This window comes from Zootoca vivipara, chromosome Z1, assembly GCF_965207765.1.
Source record: "Zootoca vivipara chromosome Z1, rZooViv2.hap1.1, whole genome shotgun sequence".
NCBI lineage: Eukaryota > Metazoa > Chordata > Lepidosauria > Squamata > Lacertidae > Zootoca > Zootoca vivipara.
The window spans coordinates 34771680-34796538 of NC_142583.1; the positions used below are offsets into that span (position 1 = coordinate 34771680).

Here is a 24859-nt window from a genome sequence, read left to right on the forward strand (position 1 = left end):
TACCTGCTCTGTCGATCATCCTTCTGCATTTTCTAATGCCATTAATGTTTAATGTTCATATGGGCGCTGATGTTTTTAAAACATAATAGATAATGACATTGTTTTATGAGAGCAAGCTGTATTACAGAGCATCTGCAGATCCTCAAAACTTTGGAAATAGCTTGAACTTTATTTTCTGTGAGAAATGAAAAGCCTCAACAGCTGCTTCTTCTCTTGGGAGGTCTCCAAAGGAAATGAACATCTTGTAAATTAATTCCTCGGGCTAAACTCAGCTTAGAGCTTCCTGGTTTACTTTATTTTCTTATTTGAAATTTACATTTTATCAATAGCCAGCATACTTAACCCATGCATTTGTCTGAATGGATTACTATGATGGCTGTAGGGAAAGATCAGCCCATTCCAAAGGCCTGTTTCAGGACTCTTTTGTTACTGAGAAATTCAGCTCACAAAACTATGCTTGTATTTTGGTTTTGTCTGACTAAGGAGTGTGGCACTCTTCCAAAGGAGTCAGAGAAAGTGATCGTAGTTCAAGCTAAACCCTCCACAATAAAGAAAGCTCAAGCTAAGTATTATGGGATGGTCCAGTGGTTCCTCTCAAGAATCCTCCTCACAATGGTGCCTGTACAGGAAAATTAGTGTATGTGGTTCTAACTGGTTCCTGGAATTTTTGTCAAATATAATGGTAAGTAAGAAACCTTACTCAGCATTAAATTAATTCTGGGCAGTAATCAAGGAGCACCACTCAGTAAAACCTTTTCCTGGAAATTGGATTGCCTAAATTTACATTGCCTGTGAAAATGTCCCAATGCAGATAACAGCATAGTCTGACTGGCCCAGAGACCCCCTTGTGACCTCCCTGCCACTTTCTAGCAATCTTACTCGGCTACTAGTGATAGAAGAAGAAGAAGAAGAAGAAGAAGAAGAAGAAGAAGAAGAAGAAGAAGAAGAAGAAGAAGAAGAAGAAGAAGAAGAAGAAAAGGAGGAGGAGGAGGAGGAGGAGGAGGAGGAGATGAAGAAGAAGAAGAAGAAGAAGAAGAAGAAGAAGAAGAAGAAGAAGAAGAAGAAGAAACTTTCTAGCAGGAAGAATCATTTTTGGTAACTAATCATAGCTTACCACCATATGCCTTTTTGCCATTCAATGTCCCTTTTAGCCACTTCTGCCCTTAATAAAATTACCCTGTGTGTCAAGATTCCCCACTAATCAGGAAATCCATTTCCTGTAACCAATTTCCTGTAACTCTCAGCCCCCCAATTTGCTCAGTTTCCCCAACTCAGGCTATTTCATTCTCTGCTTCCTTCCAGTTCAGTCTTGTGGGTCAGACACTTACTAAGCTGCTTACTGGTCCACTTTTCCAAGATGCTATGAAGAAATAACTCCATGAACATGGGTTTAAGATAACAGGTTCATGTACACATGTGTATAGACACTCAAAAAGATATGTTAACAGTTTCTTAGGGCTTAAGTGGAAGATGTATGACCATGCCATGTAAATACTTCAGGAAAGCAACTGCCAGCTTCAACGGAGAAATGATGGGGCTAATTAACCGTTTCCCTTTCTGCCATTTGGACACTCAAAATAATAGCAGATCTTTAGGGTAGTTTCTTTTCCCCATACAATGGTAAAGTATACAGGGATCTGATATATTTTCCTCCATGGGTGGAAAAGCAGCTTGGGAAGGTGCAAATTTTGAGTGGGAAAATGGCAAGAAAGGGGTTGGGTTAAGCAGCACCTGCTCCTTTGGCTCTTGAGTTTCCAATAGCAGCTGGTCTGTCAAAAGCGGGGTGGGGTAAAAAGTAAGTGGGAGGTAGGAGTCTGGAAGGGGGATAATGTAAGAGACATTAATAACAAACCAATGAAATATTTTGGATACAATTCTTTGATCAAATGCAAATTACGACCAGTGAAAGGTGAAAATGTGGGGAGGAGAAGGAAGTCAGTGCCCCATGCTCTTATTGGCTGGTGTTGAATGGAGCCAGTAGGGCTGGAACATCACCTGAGTGCTATAGCTCACCCCAAACAGTAGCAGCCAGTGGGGTGAAGTCATGTTCCTTACCTGGCTTCTCAACACGGAATTCAATGCCGGTAAGCAAGAGTACTTGCATGTTCACACTTAGCCATGGCTTCATGTTACAGGTAAACTGCCCAGTGTGTTCCTTAAGTAGATAGGTTTGGAGTATATGCAGCTTAAAATGGAAAAATAAGCCCTGGGGCACATTGTTGGACATATTCTGCAAGCAATTCTTTTGAGTGCTATAAAATGCCATAGAACATATACTGTGTTGCTAATTTTAAAATATGAGAAGGCAAATAAACTACTCCCTGAAGTATCTTAGGTTAAGCACCACTTGGTGTCTGATTGATTTTTGTGTGTGAATGTGTGTGGTTTTAACATAATAATGCCCTTGGGATTTCTCAAATTGCACTTATCTAAAAGCTGCCTCTCTTTTACATTCTGCCTTGTATTTCCATTAGTAATGCTTTCATCCCTACATAATATAAAAAGGAAGAATTGAATGTATTTAAAAATACTAATTATATTTCTTTCTTTTTGCTTGCCTTTCAAATTTAGTTTCACATATTTGTATAACTTTTAATTTAAAGAATATGTGCATGTGTAATTTAGTGTGCAACTGGAGCCTTAACTTGAGATGGTACCAAATGTGTTAATTCAGTTCTTAAATGTGAATTGTAAAATCAGTTTATTAATGGAATAGGTAGTCATTTGAAATTATATGAACATGTAAGTCCCATGGAACTCAACAGGCTTGGTTTTACTAAACATGCAGGCCCAGGCGCAACAACCCTGAGGGGTATAGTAAACAATAAATGACATGGTAACCTTTGTGGGATTGAAATGGCCACAACTTTACTGATTACAGTTGCAAGAAGGCTTTAGCTTAGCCACTGGGTATGTATCCTGGATCAGCCAAACATAACTTCCATGGCCCATTAACCCCCATCTGGGCATATGGACAGAATCCTTCCCCTTGGACCCCTTTACTGGCTGGGGCTGATGATGCTGACCAACAAGATGCTTGGAAGGTTTTTGCCTCCCCACCTCAAGTTTGCCCAAGGCCACACTGGGCCACAACTGGTGCTGCCATCGAAAAATTACACTGGAATTTGACCATTAATGGTTTGCCACAGATTTCTTACCTGCAAAAATTCTCTAACATTGGAGCCCAACACACGCAAGATGGTGTCATAACCAGATTCTTGACAAAACACAAAAAACATCTTCCCAAACATCTGAAGGATTTCTCCAGCGTTAAGATCTAGAGAAAACATGAAACATTATATACTACCTGAAGCTCCTGAAGCCCATGTAGAACAAAAAAAAATCACATTTAATACTTCACTGAGGAACATGAATTCACTGGGCTTCTAATATTTTATTGCAAGAGTCCACTGTCATACAATTCTGTGAGTTGTATTTTTGTGTACTTCAATTTTGGTTTGATGCATTTGACCTTTCTGTCCCAAAAGGCATTGTCAGGGGGTTGTTGAGGCTTCTCCCAAGTAAAGATGCTCCAGTCCGCGCTGTCTTTAAGAGTTTTATTGTGCATACTATTTACAGTGCAGAGATAGCAGAAAACATGACCACCTAGTCACTTTCAGAACCCGGGAATGGCTTCCTTCTGCTTCGGGGCCAGCATAAAAGCCTGGGCACACCAAAACGCCGCCCCTTAGCCCTACATGTGGGCATGCGCCTCAATTCGGGAGCCGGAAGGAGAGGTCTCCCCTCTTGCTGGCTGGGGTGGTGCCTGGGCTCCGTCGTCTCACTGAGCCCCTCATCCGCTGTCCCTCGACCAGAGCAGTGCCAAGGCTCTGACGTGTCTCTGAGCCCTTCCTGCCTGCTCTGTTCCCCAGAGCGTTGCCAGGGCTCGGACGCCTCACTGAGCCCTCCCTCCATTCTGCTCCATTCCTCGTTCCTTCCTCCTGACTCACTGCTCATGCTATCGCAGGGCAAAGTGCTGGTCCGGATGATGGGGGGAGGCTCCCTGTAGGGAGTCCCCCTGACAGGCAGCATATAAATAAACAGGAACAATGACACCTAAACACTAACAATGATTTCGGCTAGGATTAGTTATATACAGCACTTGAGAATGAGCATTACTTGTCCTGTTGTATGGCCAAAGACAGGGAAGGTGTGTGTGATCTGGTTGGTCCTTTTTCTTTCTAAAAGTTTTATGAAACTGAGATCACTCAGTCATGTGGGGACTCTTTGCAGACTGTTTTTCAGCCTGGGAGCTATTTCTGGTATGGCCATGTGACATTCTGCATTATTCACAGCAGGAAGAGGCTGGTACGATAGCCTGCAAATAGGCCTGCACCATTGAGAGTGACTGCAAAACTTCCCCAAAACATACAAGCCAGACCTCATTAACATGATAAGGTAAACGCAAGCACCTTCTCTTTCTTTTAGCAATGAAAACTGGCATTCCCAAGATGCTTGTGTGGCATGAAAAACTACAACGCAATAAATGCATTAATGCAAATCAGCAAACATTGTGAACTAACTACACGTAAACTTCAGTTTTTCCTTAAATGTTAATCAGTGCTGAAGGAAATAAAGATATACTTACTAAGGACTTTGCTTGCCGCAGCAACCAGATCGTACGTTTTTGAATCATCATAGATAATTCTGACTAGAAACTGACCTTCTTCATCCAGTTGTGCCTCCCGCCTAAAACAAAGCACAGCAAAAACATAAAATCAATATATGTATGTGGGAAACATAGCCAAAAAGTAAATATTGCAGTTGCTTATTAGCTGAGAAGGTTGAGAGTATGCCAGGTATAAAGGTACCATACAATCCAGAGACAGCAATCTTAAATTATTTGAAGGCAGTCTGGAATAAACAAACTACAGAGTTGGTTTTCATTTTATATCAGCAGCTAACATACTAATTGCTCAAAACTGGAAGATGTTCCCTCAATGATACCTTGAGAAATTAATCTAATTTTACCAATTTTAAAAAGTTTGGATAGTGAAAGAGATAATGTGCTGATACTATAACATTTTCAATAATTTTTTTCAATATAGAAAGGAGAAATGGATAATAGTTGGATTGATTTTCTACCGGTAATTTTGTAAGTATAATTAAGTCTGCAATGTACTGTTTTTCTGTCTGTTGATGAACAGATAAAATGAAAGAATCAAGTAGGCCAAGTCCCAGTTCTTCGGTACTATTAACATCATTATCCACCCCTATCCAGTGGACAGAAAGCAGGGGGGTTTTGCAGAAGGAAGGCAGTACTATAGGAGAGTAGTTTCTTGATTCTCTCACATGGAAGATGTGTGTTCAGAAACATCCAGGTTTCAACCAACTGAAGAAGAAATGGAGCAAGAGAAACAAGTCTCGAAATGGCTGTATCCCATTTTAGCTTGTGTGTGTTTGTGTGTGTGTGTGTGTGTGTGTGTGAATAGTTATATGAGCCACCCCACTTTTCAGGTGCTATAACACAACAACATTCAGCCTCACCATTAAGGAAAATTACCAAAGTAACAGAATCTAAAACTTTCCCCAAACTACAGTATGAGGAGTTGTTTCCTTAATCACTGGCAGTATTACAAATGTCAAGATGTGCTTAGGAGCTTCACTCATCCATATCCCAGACATTCCACATTTATCAGCTGTGCAGGGAAAGGAACTTGCATTTTTCCTAGCAACAAAATGCTGGGGAAATGCTATTTTCCTAGAGGAGTGTAATGATGGAAAAATACATGTTCGCCTCTTTGATCCCATTTAAGAAATATTTTCAGCCATATTATGTTCATTTTGGTCAGAAATTATCATATATATATAGAGAGAGAGAGAGAGAGAGAGAGAGAGAGAGAGAGAGAGAGAGAGAGAGAGATACTTTTCAGAAAGCAAATGTTAAAAATAATGGCTACCATAAATGGAGTTAATTGTTAACTTGCAGGCTCCTGCACCTGCCTCCATTGTTTTTTTTCAACCAATAAATCAGAACACACAAAGTAGCATGGCATGAAAAGCCATAGCTTTATTTATGCAAACATTTGGGGCTGAGAGTGAGGCAAGGCAGCAATGAACCCTGAAAAACATGCCACTCCCAAAGAAAATGAATCAGTTGTAATCATAGTAACTAACTTTTTTGTTTAAACAAAATAAAAAAAATCCTTCCAGTAGCACATTAGAGACCAACTAAGTTTGTCATTGGTATGAGCTTTTGTGTGCATGCACACTTCTTCTTCTTCTTCTTCTTCTTCTTCTTCTTCTTCTTCTTCTTCTTCTTCTTCTTCTTCTTCTTCTTCTTCTGTCTTTGTTTAAGACTGAAACATGTAGATGCATGCCCCCTCCTCCAAACATGTTGCCCTTGGGCTGGGAAACCTAATATGCTCCATCAGTGATTTCATACAACTCACTCACTTCTATGTAGTACTTGAGCATCAAGAACCTTCATCTGACAAGCAAAAAGTTGTTATCGCTGGAAAGTGCTCATCAGAAAGGAAAGATTGCTTGAGCAAATTGTCAATGGAAAAATTATTTCAGTTTCTTTGATAAAATGCTGGCCCAGAAACCATCTCAGTGGAGCCCGGGGAATCGCATGCAGAACTGCACAAATGAGCGATGCCCCAAGCAGAATAGGAATACATGTAGAAAATATAATACAATTCTATAGAATAGCTAGAATACACAAATCAGTGCTGACATATGATCTCACAAAGAATGCATGACATAAATAATTCACTGCCCTCCAAGTGTTGCCAAGGAGTGTGGAATGAGAGGAACTTCCTTTCATTTGCAATGGGAATGTCCAGAGAGATCGTGATTTGTAGTTTATAGGAGCTTCTCAGATATGATTTAAACAAGTGCTTGCATTTCTTTCTATCATGGGCCATTGGGAAAAATATCTCTACAAGAATTTGGTGTTATTACTTCAAGAGGTTGTGGGCATGGAGGTAGCATGTAACTGGGAAGTATAAGCAGTTTATGCTGCTACAGGCTGGCTTGCCAGGACATGGCAACTTACACTATCAGAATGATTAACTCATCAGAATAGGCTAGACAGAACTTCTTAGAAATATAGAGCGGTATTCAGAAATATAGAGCAGTATTTACTGTGTGCATCTTTCCACACTAAAAAAGTATATTTGTAAGAGTTGTGGACATTAGCTGCTTGTTGTTATGCCCAAAAATATAATAAAATGCTTTGGGGAAAACAAAAGAGAAGAAACGAACAGTTACCACAAGCAGGGTGGTTATGTCTATCCTCTCTCAGTGACTCCTGAACCTTAGCAGACTGTAGACAATCTCATCCTACGTCATCACAAAGAATATGGGACTAGCATATCATTTAGCCAAGCCTTCATATCATTGTGTCTGCTTTGGAACAAGCGTCACAATGCAATGAATCAAGGGCACTGTTTCTGAAGTAGATACACACTTTATAAATATTTTTAAATTGTGGGAACATGTACAGGGACAAGAAGCATTAATTGTTTTCAGTAAGGGTTTGCATAGATAAAAAAACAATGGGACGTGTACCAAGATCCTGCAGAATACTTAGGGCAGGCATTGCTTATTTCTGAAAGCAAACTTGTAAAGGATGAGTGAACATCTCTGCTTTCCACACAAACATGCACACATATTATTTCTCTTCAACCATCTTATCTAGTCCTTGGAATTTAGAGTGATCAAGGGGAAGGCATTTGTGTGTGTCACACAGGAACAGGAGGTGGCTAGCATTTTTTGGCAAAGAGTTTCATCTCCTTCTGGAGGCCATGTGCCAAAGTGGGTGTGGCTCCCCCATGTTCTAACACACACACATCAGGGCATCAATAACAGGACACACACAAACACACACATGTTCAACTTTCTTCCCACCCCACCACCATTTTCTCATTATACCACCTGGGATACAAAATAAGTCCAATGCAAGACCAGGTGGCTGTGAGACTGGGTTGTGAGCAACATAAATAAAACAAACTTGGTCATAAACAAATTAAAATACATTTACACTAGTTAAGTATGGCTACAATAGTACTAACTTTCTGTTTATGTGTAAAATGGCCCACAACAGAAATCCAATGGCTAAACCCAGCAAAGCCTTTAATTTTTATTTCATGTACTGTCTGCTTTGGACTTTCCATGGGAAAAAGCATTTTTGTTTGTTTTGAAATACATTGCAATGTTTCTGAAAAGCTACTCTTGGGAACATGGTGCAATTCCCACTGATTATAATAGGAATTGCAGACTAAAATGCCAATCTGGGCAGTTGGCTCATGTGGTCCTGTTGATATTAATACATTGGAGCAGTTATGGATATATATTCATAAGAAATTGAGAGGGATAAGACAAGATATGGTGCACAACAGGGTGTTTGGTTCAGACCTCAAGAGAGTTTTAAAAAACCTTGCTTGGCCACAACCACATTGTATCTCTTAGATTTGGTTCACTCGGGATTGAAATCAGACTCGCTGGGGGCAGAACTCGAGAGAGTGGACACATCCAAAGGCAGAAGAGGAGAAGTTGATTTTTGTCAATCTCTCCTGCTCCCTGAAGCCCCCAGTATCTCTTGAAAATCTCCTCTGTATGATTGACATACCCCTAGAACAGTCTGACAGGTGATGAAAGGAGCAGTAGTGAACAATCTATGAAAAACATCTCCTCCCTGGGTCCTACTTCCACAGGGAAGCTCTGCTGGATCTTGAAGCCATTTACAATGAAAGGAGCCCTTGAAGCTGCAGAAGGGGAAGTCTGGATCCAAACCTAAATACTCTATTACAAAGAGAATATTAGCAATATCGCCACATGGAAAGATACATGAAAAAAGCTTGCCATAGAAAGTAAGGCCGAAATCTCAAAATAGAAACGTTTGTGGGGGTCATATTCTTCTGAGATTTCATCCATACTTTTCAATGCAAATTATCTTCCAAAGGTAGTGATAACTGTGGTGAAATATTGGAATCCTTATACAAATTGTAGGTTCCTAACTACTGAGGTAATAAAATCAGTAACTGTGATCTTCTTAAGATGCTGGTTCAAAACTAGCCTTGGGCAGAAATCTTTGGGAAACTCCCATCTGCAGCTGAGGTTGGTTTCTCATGAAGTTCATCCAGTATAGTAGCAAGCTTTTAATGTCTACGCGTGGGAGGTTTTCTTTTAAAATGGCTGCCAAGTCAAACAAATAGAAAAACAATGTGATTTATGATTGGTGTCATCTTTCTTTTCAAAACAGGGTGTGCTTCAGTGCTTAACTAGATTAAAGTACTGTACAAAAAACCCAGTAAATGTATATTGAAGGGGGAGGGAGCTTAACAACAGCTCTAGAAAGGCGAACAAAGGAGTTTAACTCCAGATCTCTGTAGATAATCAACTTGTCTTTTGAAAACACATCTATATATATACCAAATTATTATTATAACTGTGCTGTAACTAAATACAATGTATTGGCTCTCTAAAATGTACTAAATACCTGCCAAGTATTAGAGACACTCTCTCTCTCTCTCTCTCTCTCTCTCTCTCTCTCTCTCTCTCTCTCTCTCTCTCTATATATATATATATATATTCTCCTCTCAAGTCACTGGTAGTGGAGGTATTAATTTACAACCATGACTAAATATTTCACAACTGTTCTCAAACCCTGTAATGCTTTTATATGTCACAAGAAATGAGGATGAAAAAAGTAACAGGAGCTGATTGTTTTCAAAATTGCCTTCTAGTTTGCAGAATGTATCTGCTGAAACACTAACAGGAATTAGCCATTAAAAGGACACAGGACTAGCACGGCCAAGAGTAATTGGGCATCTTAGTTTTGAGGATTTGGAGACAACAGAGTTCAGTTGCAAGTTTGGATATGCAGCATTATTTCACTATGTGCAAATACTATGACTTCAGGTTTCAATCCTAAGTACACACTCTGAGAAATAACCTAATGAGACATACTCCTTCTCCACATCATTTGTTCAGCATCCAACCTTTTTCTCTCTCAGTGCCCAGGTGATTTTGCTGTTTGAAGCAGAGCTCCAAATGGCAACCCCCACAGCCAAGATAAACTTTTAAAAGTTCAGACATCACTTTCTTCCTTCACCTGTTCCCTAAATTTTATCACACGTAGCAGACTGTTTCTTCTTAATGTATGAAAGGGCTGTCCTCGTTTTCTTCCAATTTATCTGATTCCCCCCCTACTTCTAGATGTTTTGAAGCTTATGCTGGAAAATGCAGAGAAAGCATGAGGGTGTTTTATCTGCTGGAGTTACATGTTCACATAGCGGTCATGATCTCATCTCCAGAAACCACCATGCTTGTGGATTTGTACTAAGCCAAGGTCTGGATTAGCATTACATGTAAATCAATTTGCAATGAGTGCAGAACTCACTTTAAATGGACACAATTCAAACAAAGCTAAGCTCATTTAAGTTGTATTAAAGTCAGTGGGAGAGCTTTAAAATATGTGATCAACTCTCACACTGTAGATATGGGACTGAAAAGTTCTTAACTTTGGTCGGATGAAATCATACAAGAGGTGTGTGGGGGGGGTGCAAATACTATTTCCAGCTGAGGTCAAGCCATTCTGGTTGTTTTACTGTAAAGTAAAACTTTACTGCAAGTATCCAAACACACAAACAAGATCGCAATATAATCCCCCCCCCTACAATTGTCAAACTTAAGAGCTTGCAGTGTTTCTCCTTACTGTGATTTATGGTCACATTAGAAGCTTTTCAGTCTTGTGACATATAACCTTGACATTTTATCTATAATACATTTCCTATTCACTATGAAACTCCCTACGATAAATGTTTAATATAAAGAGGAAGAGCTCATTTGTAGCAATGCTCCCAAGAGGGCAATTGCAACATAGAATGGCTACAATGCAAGAAGGGTAAAAGAAAGTGCTACAAACTTCATAGATGTGAATATATTCAAGCTTCCCTGGAAAAATTTACGTACTATGCTGCCATGAACAATTAAATATAGCACAGAACTGTATTCCCTTGCAATTAAACTTTTCCTGCGTATGTGTATGGCACTTAAAACACGTTCGGGGTTTTTTAAAATAAAAAAAAAATCCAAGGTTGCTCTTATATGTCAGGCATTGTTTCTGTTGGGCCTTTTGCCACTATTGTGTGTAAGCAGCTCTTGTTGTTCAACAGATACTATCATGCAGCCATTTCAAATCAGGTTTTTAAAAGTCACCTCAATTGAGATTAATGTTCACCTCTGAATAAACCCCAAACACACCCAGATGCATGCATGTAACATAACCTCATGTGTTACAGCCTGGCTGCCAGAAGAATCCAAACTCATCACATTGGCTGAATATCTTCCTCCTTTGTATAGAAGCACGAAGCTTTGCATCTTACTGTATGTGCATGGCACTATATTTGGATCTCACCGACTTACCAACAGCATGGTAAACCAGAAGGTAAAATGATGGAGGCACAGCACTTAGAGGTCATCAACCATGGGAAGATATGGAATTTGAAAAACTTTAACGTTGGTCACTTAAGGTCTCTCTCTGGGTTCACATCGTGAAATATTTGGTGATCTCTGTATATAGTGTGCTGGAGTATGATACCAGTGCTAACACCATAACAATAACACACACCATAACACGCAACTCATTACCAAGCTTAAAACCATGGAGAGACCTGGTCTGAATAAGGACATTGGATTCTTATCTCATTATATATGATAAAGCTTTCTTTAGCACCTCATCCCTTGCTTTTTCCTGCAAGACCAATTGCCGTGGTTAACAGTGATCAACAGGTTTACCACTCCTATCAGCCAATCACCCATTCCACCACCCTTCTGAGTAATACCCCCACCCCCACCCTCTGACTATTCATAAGGGTCTGGTAACTTCTGTTTCAGTGTATCTGAAGAAGTGTGCATGCACACGAAAGCTCATACCTATGGCAAACTTAGTTGGTCTCTAAGGTGCTACTGGAAGGATTTTTTTTAATTTTGTTTTGACACACCTAAAGGTTAATCATTCTGTTACAAAGAAAGCTTCTTTCTCAGTATGCTGCTGCAGCCAAGGCATTGAGTTTCCACATGGGCAGTTTTGGCACAATTCCCCACTTGAAGAAGCTCACACTGGGCAAATAGGTCTGTCAGACTAACTGATCCCAAAGTGCTGTTGCAAAAATAAAAATTGGGCTATGCAGCTCAGAGCAGGATTGATTCTCACTGATTAGCATCACCAAAGTGCAGAACAGAGTAAGCTGCCTACTACATGTCACCATCTTTTTCCTGCTTACTATAGGAACAAATTGCATTCATTCATTTTTATGAGAAAGTGAAGTGCTGCAGGTCTGGATGCTTTTGCGATGAGAACAAAACTTGACCTATTCTCAACACTGGGCTCCCCAACTTCCAATGAAAAGGACACCTCAGTGGGCAGGGAACACAGAGGCCCAATGGATTGCAAGCCTGCATTCCTCATCTGTCAAAATGGCAAGCATTTTGCTTGCAAATAAAATATGAGAGTAAGGCCTGAATTCTACATGGCAGACATATACTGGAGGTCACAGTGTGGCCCTGAATCGATGCCATGGGTGACTCTCCATAAATACCACTTGGGGAATTATGGTGACAAAAGCAAAGGATGACAGGGTTCCAGTACCTGCCATATTGCGTAGAAGAGGGGAATTCAACTTCTATCGGTTTTATATAACAAACTGCACCAGCCAAAGCTCCCTTTACACATTTGTTAGAGCTACAGAAGCCCTGTTCTCTTTCACCTCCAGTTTCCCCACCGGTAGGTCAAACACAAGGTCATATATGTTTCATAAGCTGGGTGTATTGCCGGCCTCATTCCTAAAGGTTCTGTAAATATTGTAAACATTCAGTTAGTGGAAAAAATTATGAGTAACAAAATTAAATAAAAATGGGAATCTGTCCAAGGAACTGACTTTCTGCATAAAGTAAATAGTTCTATTTATAACACTCAGAATGCATGGCTATTTTTACTGGTTCTCTGGACTGTGCATGAGTGTGTTTAATGCCGGCTTTCAAAATCATATAATCTATTGATCATTTTTAAAAAAAAAAATCAGATGTAACATATAAAATAAACTGTGTGTTAATATTCCAAGCACACATTAGCTTCCTTTATAAAACAAATTTAATTTAAAAGAATGCTTCATTTTAAAAAAATCATATTTATGACTCTTCTGTAATAATAGTAACCAGTCTGCAAACATGGTGAATATAGGAAGAGCCTGGTGGTGGCCCATCTGGCCCAAGCATCCTGTTCCTACTGTGGTCAACCAGAAGCCATTGAGAAGTGCAAAACCAGGGCCTGAGTGCAACTGCACTTTCTCCACCTGTGGTTCCTAGTAACTGGTTTTCAGAAGCACACTACCTCTAACAGTTGAGGTAGAAGCTCGCCATTGTGGATAATAGGCATTGGTAGCCTTAATTATCCATGAATTCATCTAATCTTTTAGAGCCATTAAGCCAGTGGCCATCACTACCTCTTGTAGGAGTGAATTCTATAGTTTTATACACCCTGCACAAAGAAGTACTTTCTTTCATCTCTCCTGACTCTTCAAACATTCAGCTTTATTGGATGTCCCCAGGTTCTAGAGTTATGAGAGATAAAAAAACTTCTCTGTCCACTTGCTCCGCCATGCATATATGTACACTCTTTCATGACTCATCTTACACTCCTTTTCTCTAAATTAAACCCCACAAATGACGCTGCCTTTCCTCACAGGGAAGTTGCTCTATTCCCTTGCTCATTTTGTTGCTATTTCCCAACACTGCAAGATCCTTTCTGAGGTGAAGCAACCAGAACTGTACACAGTATTCCAAGTGCAATCATGCCACAAATTTGTCTAATGGCATCATGATACTGGCATTTTATTTTCAATCCCTTTCTTCGTGATTCTGAGCATGCAATTTGCCTTTTTCACACCTACCACACACTAGGTTGACACTTTTATTGAGCGCTTCACTATGATCCAAAGTCTCATGAAAATTTAGCTCTCTCTTTTTTTTTGTCCCAGTGTGCAGCACTTTAAACTTGCTTACACACAGAAGAATCTTTTTGAAGCTCTTCACAACCCCTTTTGGTTTAATCCACCCTGAGCAAATTTGCTACCTCACTGCACACCCCTAAGTCTAAATCATTTATGAACAAGTCCCAGTATCCACCCTTGGGTGACTCCACTTTCTACAATCATCTTTCCAACTGGGAAAACTGTCCATTTATTTCTACTCTCTGCTTCCTATTTGTTAACCAGAACCTTTCCTCTTATTCCACAACTGCTAAGTTAACCTTTCAATCCCATGCACCCCTTTCTGGACAAAAGTGTTTTCATCCCAAATTTCATTGAAACAACTGTCCTGATTCAGAGCTTCATAAATGCTGCCATGAACAAGAGACCTGCTATGTATATATAGGTTATCTCAAACTGCTATTGCTGTAACCAGGGTCAGCAAACTTTTTCAGCAGGGGGCCGGTCCACTGTCCCTCAGACCTTGTGGGGGGCCGAACTATTGGGGGGGATGAACAAATTCCTATGCCCCACAAATAACCCAGAGATGCATTTTAAATAAAAGGACACATTCTACTCATGTAAAAACATGCTGATTCCTGGACCGTCCGCGGGCCAGATTTAGAAGGTAATTGGGCTGGGCCTTAGTTTGGGGTCCCTGCTGTATACTGTTTTGGACTTTCTAGTTAAAAGATGTATATAAATTATATGAAAAGAATAAATCAAGTGATAGGGATGGAAAAATATTCACCTTGTTAGCTAGATGCTTTAAAATCTAGTAATGCTACCTAAGAATTTATTTGTACAGTTTCTACTCCTATACAAATTCCTAAGTATTGAATGCGGACTCTCTCTCTCTCTCTCTCTCTCTCTCTCTCTCTCTCTCTCTCTCTCTCTCTCTCTCTCTCTCTCTCTCTCTCTCTATATATATATATATATATATATATATATCCCCAGTGGCATAAAAATGGGGGGGGGGTCCTGATTTGTGGGAGAGTCAACTCCATGAATCCATCAAGTCCTTCTGTGCCCATGATAAACTGCAAGAACTCGATAGTTGGCAGAATATCCCCTATTACGGTAATATGCTCATGAGAGAGACTGATTAAACAGATAAATGTAAAGTTTAACACCTTTACCCTAACAGATGCTCACTAGTAGCTAATTAAGTCAAGCAAGAGCAGCTGTAGCATGCTCTTTGCAGTCTGTACCAGTTAAAAGCTAGATAGCCATTTAGTACATGGCTTGTAGCCCCATGGAGAGTTCTCTTACAGTGAAAATACAGGAGGTTGCCAAACTGTGGATATTTATAGCAGGTTTCTTGTCCTACAGGATCAAGTCAAGTGCAGCAAGCAATTAAACCTCAGCTGCTTAAAAGCACTCTTTGTTACAGGCATCCAGAAGCAGAATGGGGTCAACAAGCACTTCTAAAATGTGAATGAATTTGATGCTTCTAGGGCAGCGTGACCCATCCAGAACGGGCAACCCAACCTCTTCAAAACTGCATGTTAATATAATGCTGAATACATTAATATTACTTAATGGAAGCCATCTGCAACTGTATGTTCTCTGGTTCAGTTTTCATCTGATAATAGCCTCCAGGTACTGGCTTAGGACTACCAATCATGCTTCTGGATCAAGACAGCAACAAAAAATACTTTACACATTGTGATTCCACATAGAATTTTGAACCTCTGAACATGGTTCAGAAAGACCCAATGGCTGGTGGTCTCAACTGAGCTCTTTAAGACTGCAGTCCTATACACACTTACCTGTAAGTCTCACTGAAATCAATGATGCTTAGCTCTGAATAAACATATATAGGGTTGCAGTGCACATCTTTAAATGGTTCAAAACTATTAAATGTTTAAAAATGGAATTAACCACGTTAGTTTAATCAATCTTTTATCACTGAGGAATCAGAAAATGTGGCTCCTTTTCTAGTCATTATGAACATGACTGATTAGTTAATATATCTGTTTAGTGAAAATAATTACAAGTCAAGGAAGACCACTAGTCATTTGTTTTCCCCAAGAGCAAAAACATGCATTATATTGAGCCTGGATATACGTTTTCATTTTTTTTATAGCTAACTGCTACAATGAAATACAATTTAAATCTACTTTCTTTCTGCCATAGAAAAGCAATGAATTGTTCTATTGTTGTATTCTGGATGGAATATTCATAGCCATTAAAACTGCATTTAAGTTGGGCATGAAGTAAAAGACTACAGGCAAAAATCCTACTCACTCTCCCAGTGCCTGCAGATTTTAAGTTCTTTAAAATTCAGCTGAAACACAATGACTTCTATAGTCCTACCAAAAATACCCCTTTGTAGATGAGAATTGTAACAATATTATAAACATCAGAAATTGGATAGTTCTTTGTATCTTTTTAGTATCCTTTAGTATCTTTAAAGTATCAAATATGCAAGATGCCAGTCACAAGAAAAGGGAGCTTCTCCCCATGCAAATAAATTGCAAATACTGGGAGCCCAATCCAAATTTGGACAATGGGGGCCTGAAGGCTAAAGCTTCCAACTCCCGTGTGAGGGTTCTGATACAAATTCCTCCCCATTTGTCTGCAATTTACTATAAGAAAGCCATTCACACAACTGAGTGGAAGAGCAAACTTTCACTTGCGTAATGGGACTTCTACCTCTGCAGCCAATCCCTCCCTCAACCCTCTGGAGAAGATTGCAGGGGATACGCAGGCAGGACTCCATTCCACCAACAATGTCCGCTCCATTGGTTGATAAACACTGTTGTATTTCCTCCATAGTTCTGAGATTGCTGCAGCATACAGATGAGTATACTCTAGTAAATAGGCATTGGATATGCTGTCACATTTGTCAATTTCTGTGTGCTTCTAAAACGTTTGAGACACGTCATGAAAGAAAGTTCTCAAGCCTTCACACAAAAACCCCAAATGCACATGTTACTGCAGTGCATCACCTTGTCATCTACATATTGCTGAGGTTTGTACAAAACACAGTTAGTTGTGTTAGCAAGTCTTGGAAAATCTAAACACAAAACTCGTTTGCATTTTCAGCAGAAGCAAAATGTTTTCTATGTATAGAAGCCTAAACCTACAGGCTATTACAGCTGGGCAAATTTCCCCAAGTTCCTAAAAGCTAAATATGACAACTGTACTTTAACAAGCTACAAAGATCCCATCATACATATCTCTGTTATTTTTGGGAAGTGAGCAGGAGAGGATGCAAAATCACTTTTTATTACTATTACATTTTCACTGTGGTCAGATTTATTTTTTAATGAAGAAAATTGATTGCTTGCCCTTATCACTTATAAAGGATGAAAACAAAATTCAACATACAGTGGTACCTTGGTTTACGAACTTAATCCGTTCCGGAAGTCCGTTCTTAAACCAAAGCATTCTTAAGCCAAAGCGTACTTTCCCATAGCAGTGGGGGACTCAATTTACAAATGGAACACACTCAACAGGAAGTGGAACATGTTCTGCTTCCAAGGCAAAGTTCACAAACCAAAACACCTACTTCTGGGTTTGCAGCGTTCTTAATCCAAGTTGTTCCTAAACTAAGCTGTTCTTAAACCAAGGTACCACTGTATTACACTAAGTGGTAAATTAAGCTAGTCTCAACTGGTGCCAAGTAAGCAGCATGCACTATTCTGCAACTTTAGGCTAAAAATGACAGGTACTAGTACCAAATATGCAACAGCCCTAGAATCTACATGGAATCAGGGCCATTCCTGAGTATGATGAGCTTAGCACTACCAAAGTATTAGGTCTACTCATGTTCAAATAACACATGCAAGGGAAACATGCTCTGCCCCCACCCCCAATAATCCCATCTGCTTCACTCCCAACATTCACATGATGATTTTGAACATGCTTAGAATCCTCCTTCACATCTTTGTGCATTCAGAAGTGGAGCTACCAACAGGATTAGATGTATTTGACAGGACAGGTACATGCAGCCCTGCTTTCCTTTCATGTGTTCTTTGAATACATACAGACCAATTATCTGACTAGGACTTTCAGATAGTTGTATCCAACAAAGTTCTCATAGAGTAGACACACTGAAATTAATGGATCTAAGTTATTCACTTCCTGGTTTAACTATATTTTAAGTTGCCTGACACATAGACGTGGGAGGGGAAGGAACATGTGAAGATAGCTTACTGAAAAAAGCCAGTTAGGACAAGATGGGATCTCTTTGCTGGCCATGTTTCATTGTCAAAAAGAGCAGAGTACCAAATGAACCGAAATCTTCAGGGATTCTGTTATGAAACTCAACCCTGGATGCTACTGCTCTAGCCAAACCTGATTGCTATGTCTCCACTATTTTCAGCCTTCCTCTCTGAGAATGTTTCTTGGCAGAATGGTTGTTCTGTGGTTTCACACATCTGGATTTAATCTGTTTTCTGGACCTTTGCTTGCATGCCTTTGATCTTGATGTGGCACTTCTTGGCTATGGATAACTTTGTCCAGCTAGAAAATTCTAGGAGAAATTCTAGCCTTTGATCCAGCTACATCCTGATGCAGTGAGATCAGGTGGACTATAAATTGTTGTTGTTTAGTCGTTTAGTCGTGTCCGACTCTTCGTGACCCCATGGACCAGAGCACGCCAGGCACTCCTGTCTTGCACTGCCTCCCGCAGTTTGGTCAAACTCATGTTCGTAGCTTCGAGAACACTGTCCAACCATCTTGTCCTCTGTCGTCCCCTTCTCCTAGTGCCCTCAATCTTTCCCAACATCAGGGTCTTTTCCAAGGATTCTTCTCTTCTCATGAGGTGGCCAAAGTATTGGAGCCTCAGCTTCACGATCTGTCCTTCCAGGGAGCACTCAGGGCTGATTTCCTTAAGAATGGATAGGTTTGATCTTCTTGCAGTCCATGGGACTCTCAAGAGTCTCCTCCAGCACCATAATTCAAAAGCATCAATTCTTCGGCGATCAGCCTTCTTTATGGTCCAACTCTCACTTCCATACATCACTACTGGGAAAACCATAGCTTTAACTATACGGACCTTTGTCGGCAAGGTGATGTCTCTGCTTTTTAAGATGCTATAAATATGAAGATATAAATAAATGCAGTTTTGTCATGAACTTCCATATACAACACTTCAAAGACAGAGATACACTGATATTCCTTCTTTTTTTTTTAAAAAAAAAAATGATTTTACATCATGGAAAATGTTTTTTTTTGGGGGGGGGGGGTTGGCAATGACTTTCCAACTCTTGAGGACAATGGGCCAGGGAACCTCTAGACCAGGGGTTGCCAACCTGGTCCCTACCACCCACTATTGGCCGTTTCAGGATTCTAGGTGGGCGGTAGTAGGTACTACAGCACAAGCTGAATCCTCCTTCCATCAAGCACTGGTGGGCGGTAAGGCAATTTTACCATCAAGATGGATGGATTAGTGGGCGGTAGGGATAAAAAGGTTGACTACCCCTGCTCTAGACTGTGACTCTACTTTTGAGTCCTCCATATTTAATAGTTGCATGAAGAATCATTTCTACTTTGTGGGATTTCTCCCTTCACTAAATGGAAATTTGAGAGAAACCATTAAGGCTAAGAGGCAGTGGAGTGAGAGTACAAATTAAATTTGCTAATTGATAAAAACTAACTAAGCTGCAACTTGGCTACAGACATTCAATATGAAATAAAATTTGGCATCATCATCTGTCGTGTGTGTGTGTGTGTGTGTGTGTGTGTGTGTGTGTCTATCTGTGTGCACACAGAGCTAAAATTCTTGCTTTATTGTAATTTCCAGGTAAGTAACTCTGGTACCATGATGTAAGCCCTAACTGAGGGTAAAGCAGACAGTCATGTTGGACTTCTGGGGAAAAAAACCCCTGAAACAAACATCTTAGTCAGTTTGAACATGATGCATAAGGAGTGGCTATTATGGATTTTTTTTAATGTACAATGTTTTATTTCTGCCGGGGGGGGGAGTATTTGTTAGTGTCAATATAGTGTATGTTCTTGTGGTTGGTCATGTCTGAAGCCTGAAAACTGCATTATTTTGTGAATGTTAATGAAATTTAGTCTACACATCTTAATGTTACTTCAGAGAAAACATACATAGGATTGTATTGTTATTTCTTATGCTAACGACAGGCTTAACCAGTTGAAAATACTACCGTATCATAGAAGAACTGTAATGACTACATTCAGCTATAGCCAAATGGACCTCTCTATGCATTCCCTCCAAGAATTAAGGTAGCATAATTCAAATCTAATTTATACCAGGCTTAGCTCAAATTTAGTTAAGAAAATTGAAGTATATATCAGTAACATGTCTGGGCAGGAGTTAAAGCCATACACACTACTTCATCACCATTACAATTCACGTCAGGAAATGAGAGTACAAGAGTTAGAGACTACAAATTAGAAATATACAATATAGTTCACTTACTGTGGGGGGGGGGGATAATCTCTCTAAGGTGCTTATTCAGCACACTGCTCACAGCTACAAGAATACATAGGTGTTATGCTATCACAAGAGAAATAATTTGCCTTGTCTGCCAAAGTGATATGTGGGAAAGAGGGGCACAGTAAATACTATATAAATTCTATTAAATATAATAGATAATAAATACAGTGTGTTTCTTTTGCTCTTGTCCAGTCTCCTGCACAATCTGGCGAAATCCTTCCAGCTTCTCTCCATAATTCCTTCTTTTTCACCTCGCCTTCAGTGTCAGGGGCCTGACAATTTTTGATAGATTGTACCTGTGCTTTATGAAGGAGGGTGGGAGCAGTCTGGCTTTAGGAAGCAAGGTTCCCAACTTGATCACCATGCAAATCATGGGCAAGCTTGGTAGAATCAGGGAAGCATGTGATGGAACAGCATCCACCTATTCTTTCCCCTCTTCTGAAGAACCTCTGTAAGTAGAAGCAGTCATTTGGTGGAAGTGAAACAGGAGGACACGAGGCTGCATACACATGGACTGGGCTCATCTCTGGTTGGTGACTGGTGTTAGTCATGCGTTCTGCACATGACCAGAGGCACCGATTAAATACAAAATTGTGATACTGAGAGGCTAGATGCATGTGTGTGTGAATTAAAGATTACTTGTTTATTTATAAAACTATTTCTGTATCACTATTCATAAAAAAATTCAGAGCAGTTTATAACAACTTTACATAAAACCATACAATAAATATCATGTAAAAAATTAAAATCAGAAATCAGCTAACCATGGTGGGAAAATGTATTCTTAATTGTCTGGATGACGGAATTAAAAAGTCATCAGCATCTGGAACAGGTAACTTGCCTATTTTCTGGACATGGGAACCCCCCCATTGAAAGAGCCTCTATCTTCCCAAAATTCAAGCAGGTTATTGGCCCTCGTCCATTCCAACATTGCATTTAGACACCAATCCAGAGCTTTCACAGCCTCTGAGTGAAATGTTATGGAGATGTAGAGCTGTATGTCATCAGCATGCTAGTGACACTGTGCTCCAAAATTCCACATTTGTTCACTGTTTCAGTACAGTATATGCTTCTGAATGATATCCAAGAGGTGTTTTCATTTTAAATTCAGTAATGGGGCAATGGAGATCATTCTTGGGAATTAATACAGAGAGCAAATCTGTAAGGCTGTGCTGATAGCATAATGCATATAGCACAAGAATACCTCTTCACCCTTATTTATGCATAGCAAACTCACACTTTCAATTACTCATCTCACATTTAAAAGCCCTTTTCAATTTCTGTGAACTGTGCAACCTACATTGACGGGAATGTGGATTTGATTGAAAAGCATCCTCTTATATGCTTATATCCTCTTGGGCCCAATCTTCGAGACTCAAAAAACATGCATGAAAATCACAGTGGTTGCTGAAGAATAATTTACAGGCCAGTTCTATGAATAGCCCACAGTAAGATAATAATGACAGTCAGAACTAACTCCAACATCATTAAGGTTTCAAATTCTCCCAAACTCTTTTTGTGTGTGCATATTAAACAAAACAAGATGAAGGTGGAGGGGAAGCTTGATGGAAGTCCCCACTTTTTAAACAAACACAAATATGGCTTCCCCTGTTTTGCTTTTAAAAACTTCAAGAAGAGTTCTGGAGAAGCTGCAGTCCTTGCATTTATGACCTTAGGTGTGTTTTTGGTAAGATGGGTTTACTGCGACTTTTCAAGGAGTATTTACCTTCTCGGGTGTAAATGAGATGGATGGCCATCTGTCATGGATGCTTTAGCTGAGATTTCTGCATTGCATGGGGTTGGACTAGATGATCCTGGGGGGCCCTTCCAACTCTACTATTTTGCAACCGAGCACAACGGGACTTGCGCACCCCAAAGGGGCCTGCCTTGCGGCCAAGGCGAGGCGTTGGGCAGTCGACGACCTCCTCTCCTGGAAGGCAGCCGCCGTGGGAATTGCGGAAAGCCCACAGGCCTCCTGCTCCTCCTCCTCCTCCTCATCGCGGCCCACTTCGTTTTCCCACCAGTTGCGGAGCCGGGTCTCGTGGACGCGGCTGGCTTCGCCTCTTCCCACGGGCCCGCTGCTCGCTCGCCCTTCTTCTCGTCCCCTCTCTCCCCCGGGAGAGGCTTCCCTCCCTCGGCCTCCTGCCGGCGCCCCTTCGGAGCGTGAGAACCCGGCGAGGAAAATGAGTCCCCTCAGGAGGAAGGCGGCGGGAAAGGTCGCGCCGTTCCCTCACAGCCACAGGGCGCGGGAAGGAGCAGAGGGGAGCAGCCGGGCGGGTACGAGGCGCCGGCGCGCGCGCCCTTCGGGCAGGTGAAGGCGGAGGCCGAGCGCGGCGCCCACTTACTTGATGTCCTCCCAGACCTCGGGGCCGTAATTCCGGATCACCAGAAGCTCCAGAGCGTGGTTGACGAATCCGTACTGCCAAAGAGGGGGGAAAGCGGGAAAGTCGCGTTGGTGGAAGGCTCTCAAAAATGTGCAAAGGGGGCGAAGCTTATGATGTGCTTGTGCGTGGAAACACGGGTACGAATCCGGGTTGGGTTCGGGAAACGGGGAAGAAAGGTGCAGCGATTATTCTCTCCCCCGCCCCCCTTCACCTGCTCCAGGTGGATGATGCCTACAGGAGCGCCTAGCTTCAGGCAAAACCACAAAGCCAAGGAGGGGTGTTTGGAGATGGGTACCAACCCGGGTACTCATCTGCAAGGGAAAGGAGCGGGGTGCCAATATTCCCCCCCCTAACACCCCCGCCCCTGTTCCAGGTGGTCTGTGCCCAGGAAAGAAAAGCGCGCGGCTGTGTGGGAGCCCCAGTTGCGGCCGCATCTCCCCGCTCGCGACCTCCTCCGAAGCTATTCCCGTCCCCTGCGCCACGCTCCTTATCGCGCATCCTTCCCTTCCCATCCCTGCCAGAATAGCTGCTCCCCCCCCCCAATAAAGGCGACCCGGCAGCCCGTGGCGCATCTGCCTCTCGCCTCGCACTCACCATCGCGCCTGCTGGAGCGCCCCTCGGCGACCACGCAGGGACGCCGCCTCAGCAGCAGGAGCAGCAGCTCCGCGAGGGGATACTGTATAGGCAGGCGAGGAGGAAGACGAGGACGGCGGCGACCAGGCGAGCAGCGGCTTCTCGCGCCGGCCTCCCTCGATGCGCCCTCTTGAGTGTCACCGGAACGCAGCCAATCGCGACGGCGGCCCGGGGGGTGGCTTCCAATCGGAAGCAGAGGAGGGAATTCGGATGCTGCCAGTGTGGGAGGGGGGAGAGGGGAGGGGTGGCGAAGGATGGGGAAGGCAAGTCGAGGCGGGCTGGTGGAGACTGTGCTGGTGAGAGGCGACATCGGAGGCAGAAACGTGATTGCCTTGACAATGGGGGGACGAAGGAGACGCTTGAGCTGATGCAAACCAGGCTGCCCTGAAGTCATCCTGAGGGATGTGCGTGTGCGCCGAGGGCCAGATCCTCTCGCTCTCTCCCTCTCTGTTCTTGGCTGCTTCCCAGGGACTTGCTCACCTGTTTGCTTTACTTTGATTAATACATCGACTCACCTTTCTAGTCAGTGGCTTTTCTGAGGCTTGCATGGTAAATATTTAACAGGCATAAATGCTCTTCACGTTCCCAACCGGCTTCAGCATTTTGGCTCATCATTCGTGCGTTATTCTTAAGCCTTTTCTAGAGCCCCCTCTGTATTTCGGAAGAGTGGCAACTATCCTCTCTGTCTGCATTTTCACAGCTTATAACTCCATTTAGGATTTTCGCTGTTGCGATGATGATGATGATGACGACGATGATGATTCCAAAACCAAAATAATTACCGTACCCAAAGGTCACCCTGGCTGCACTGAGAGCTGTCACTCATCTAAACCCGCTAGTCAACTGTTATTTTCCAGATTTCATTAGAACAATTGAGGTGTGGATTCTGGCAAAGTTGTCTAGGGGCAGCCCAAGCCATTTTTCTGCCTTGTGAAGGACAAGATGGTGCATTGCCCATTTGCTGCATAGAATCTAACTAGAAACTAGACTGGTAGTTGATGGTGATGGAACTGAGGCCTCCACCACACCCTTAGGGCAGCAAGCTGGCATAGAGGCTGCAGGGCAGACCACATGGCTCACATTTCTAGCCACTTTCGACCCCTCAGAATTTTCTGCCTGAGGTGGCTGCCTCGCTCTGCCACATGGACAGGCTGGCCCTGCTATTGCCAATACTCCTGTCCTTTCAAGAAACTGTGTATCTGTATCTTTCCAATTCCCCATCTTCATCAGGGGTGTTGATGTTGCCTCTTGGATGTGGTACCCTCATCTCCAAACGAACATTATGAAAGTAGAGTTTATAACCTTTCTGCCCAAATCCTTCCTCAGTCTCTGAAGATACTGACTTAAAAAACAACAACGCCACACACACCAAAAACAATTCCAGAAGAAAAGCTGTATTGGAACAAATACTACTACTACTACTAATAATAATAATAATAATAATAAAT

General features: G+C 41.7%; 1 protein-coding gene across 2 annotated transcripts in view; it reads right to left on the reverse strand.

The window, feature by feature from the left end:
* GUCY1B1 (guanylate cyclase 1 soluble subunit beta 1) overlaps positions 1-23792 on the reverse strand; it is a 41649-nt gene extending 17857 nt beyond the window's left edge. The window contains exons 1-4 of one of the 2 annotated variants that reach the window (XM_035112309.3): positions 23373-23792; positions 22740-22813; positions 4589-4689; positions 3159-3277 (exon numbers count right to left, since the gene is read on the reverse strand). In XM_035112309.3, the coding sequence (XP_034968200.2) occupies positions 3159-3277; positions 4589-4689; positions 22740-22813; positions 23373-23375 (297 nt within the window). In that variant the 5' untranslated portion in view covers positions 23376-23792. The remainder of the gene's footprint in view (positions 1-3158; positions 3278-4588; positions 4690-22739; positions 22814-23372) is intronic. The other variant, XM_088660184.1, reaches the window with a different exon arrangement.
* Between the last annotated feature and the right edge of the window lie 1067 nt (positions 23793-24859).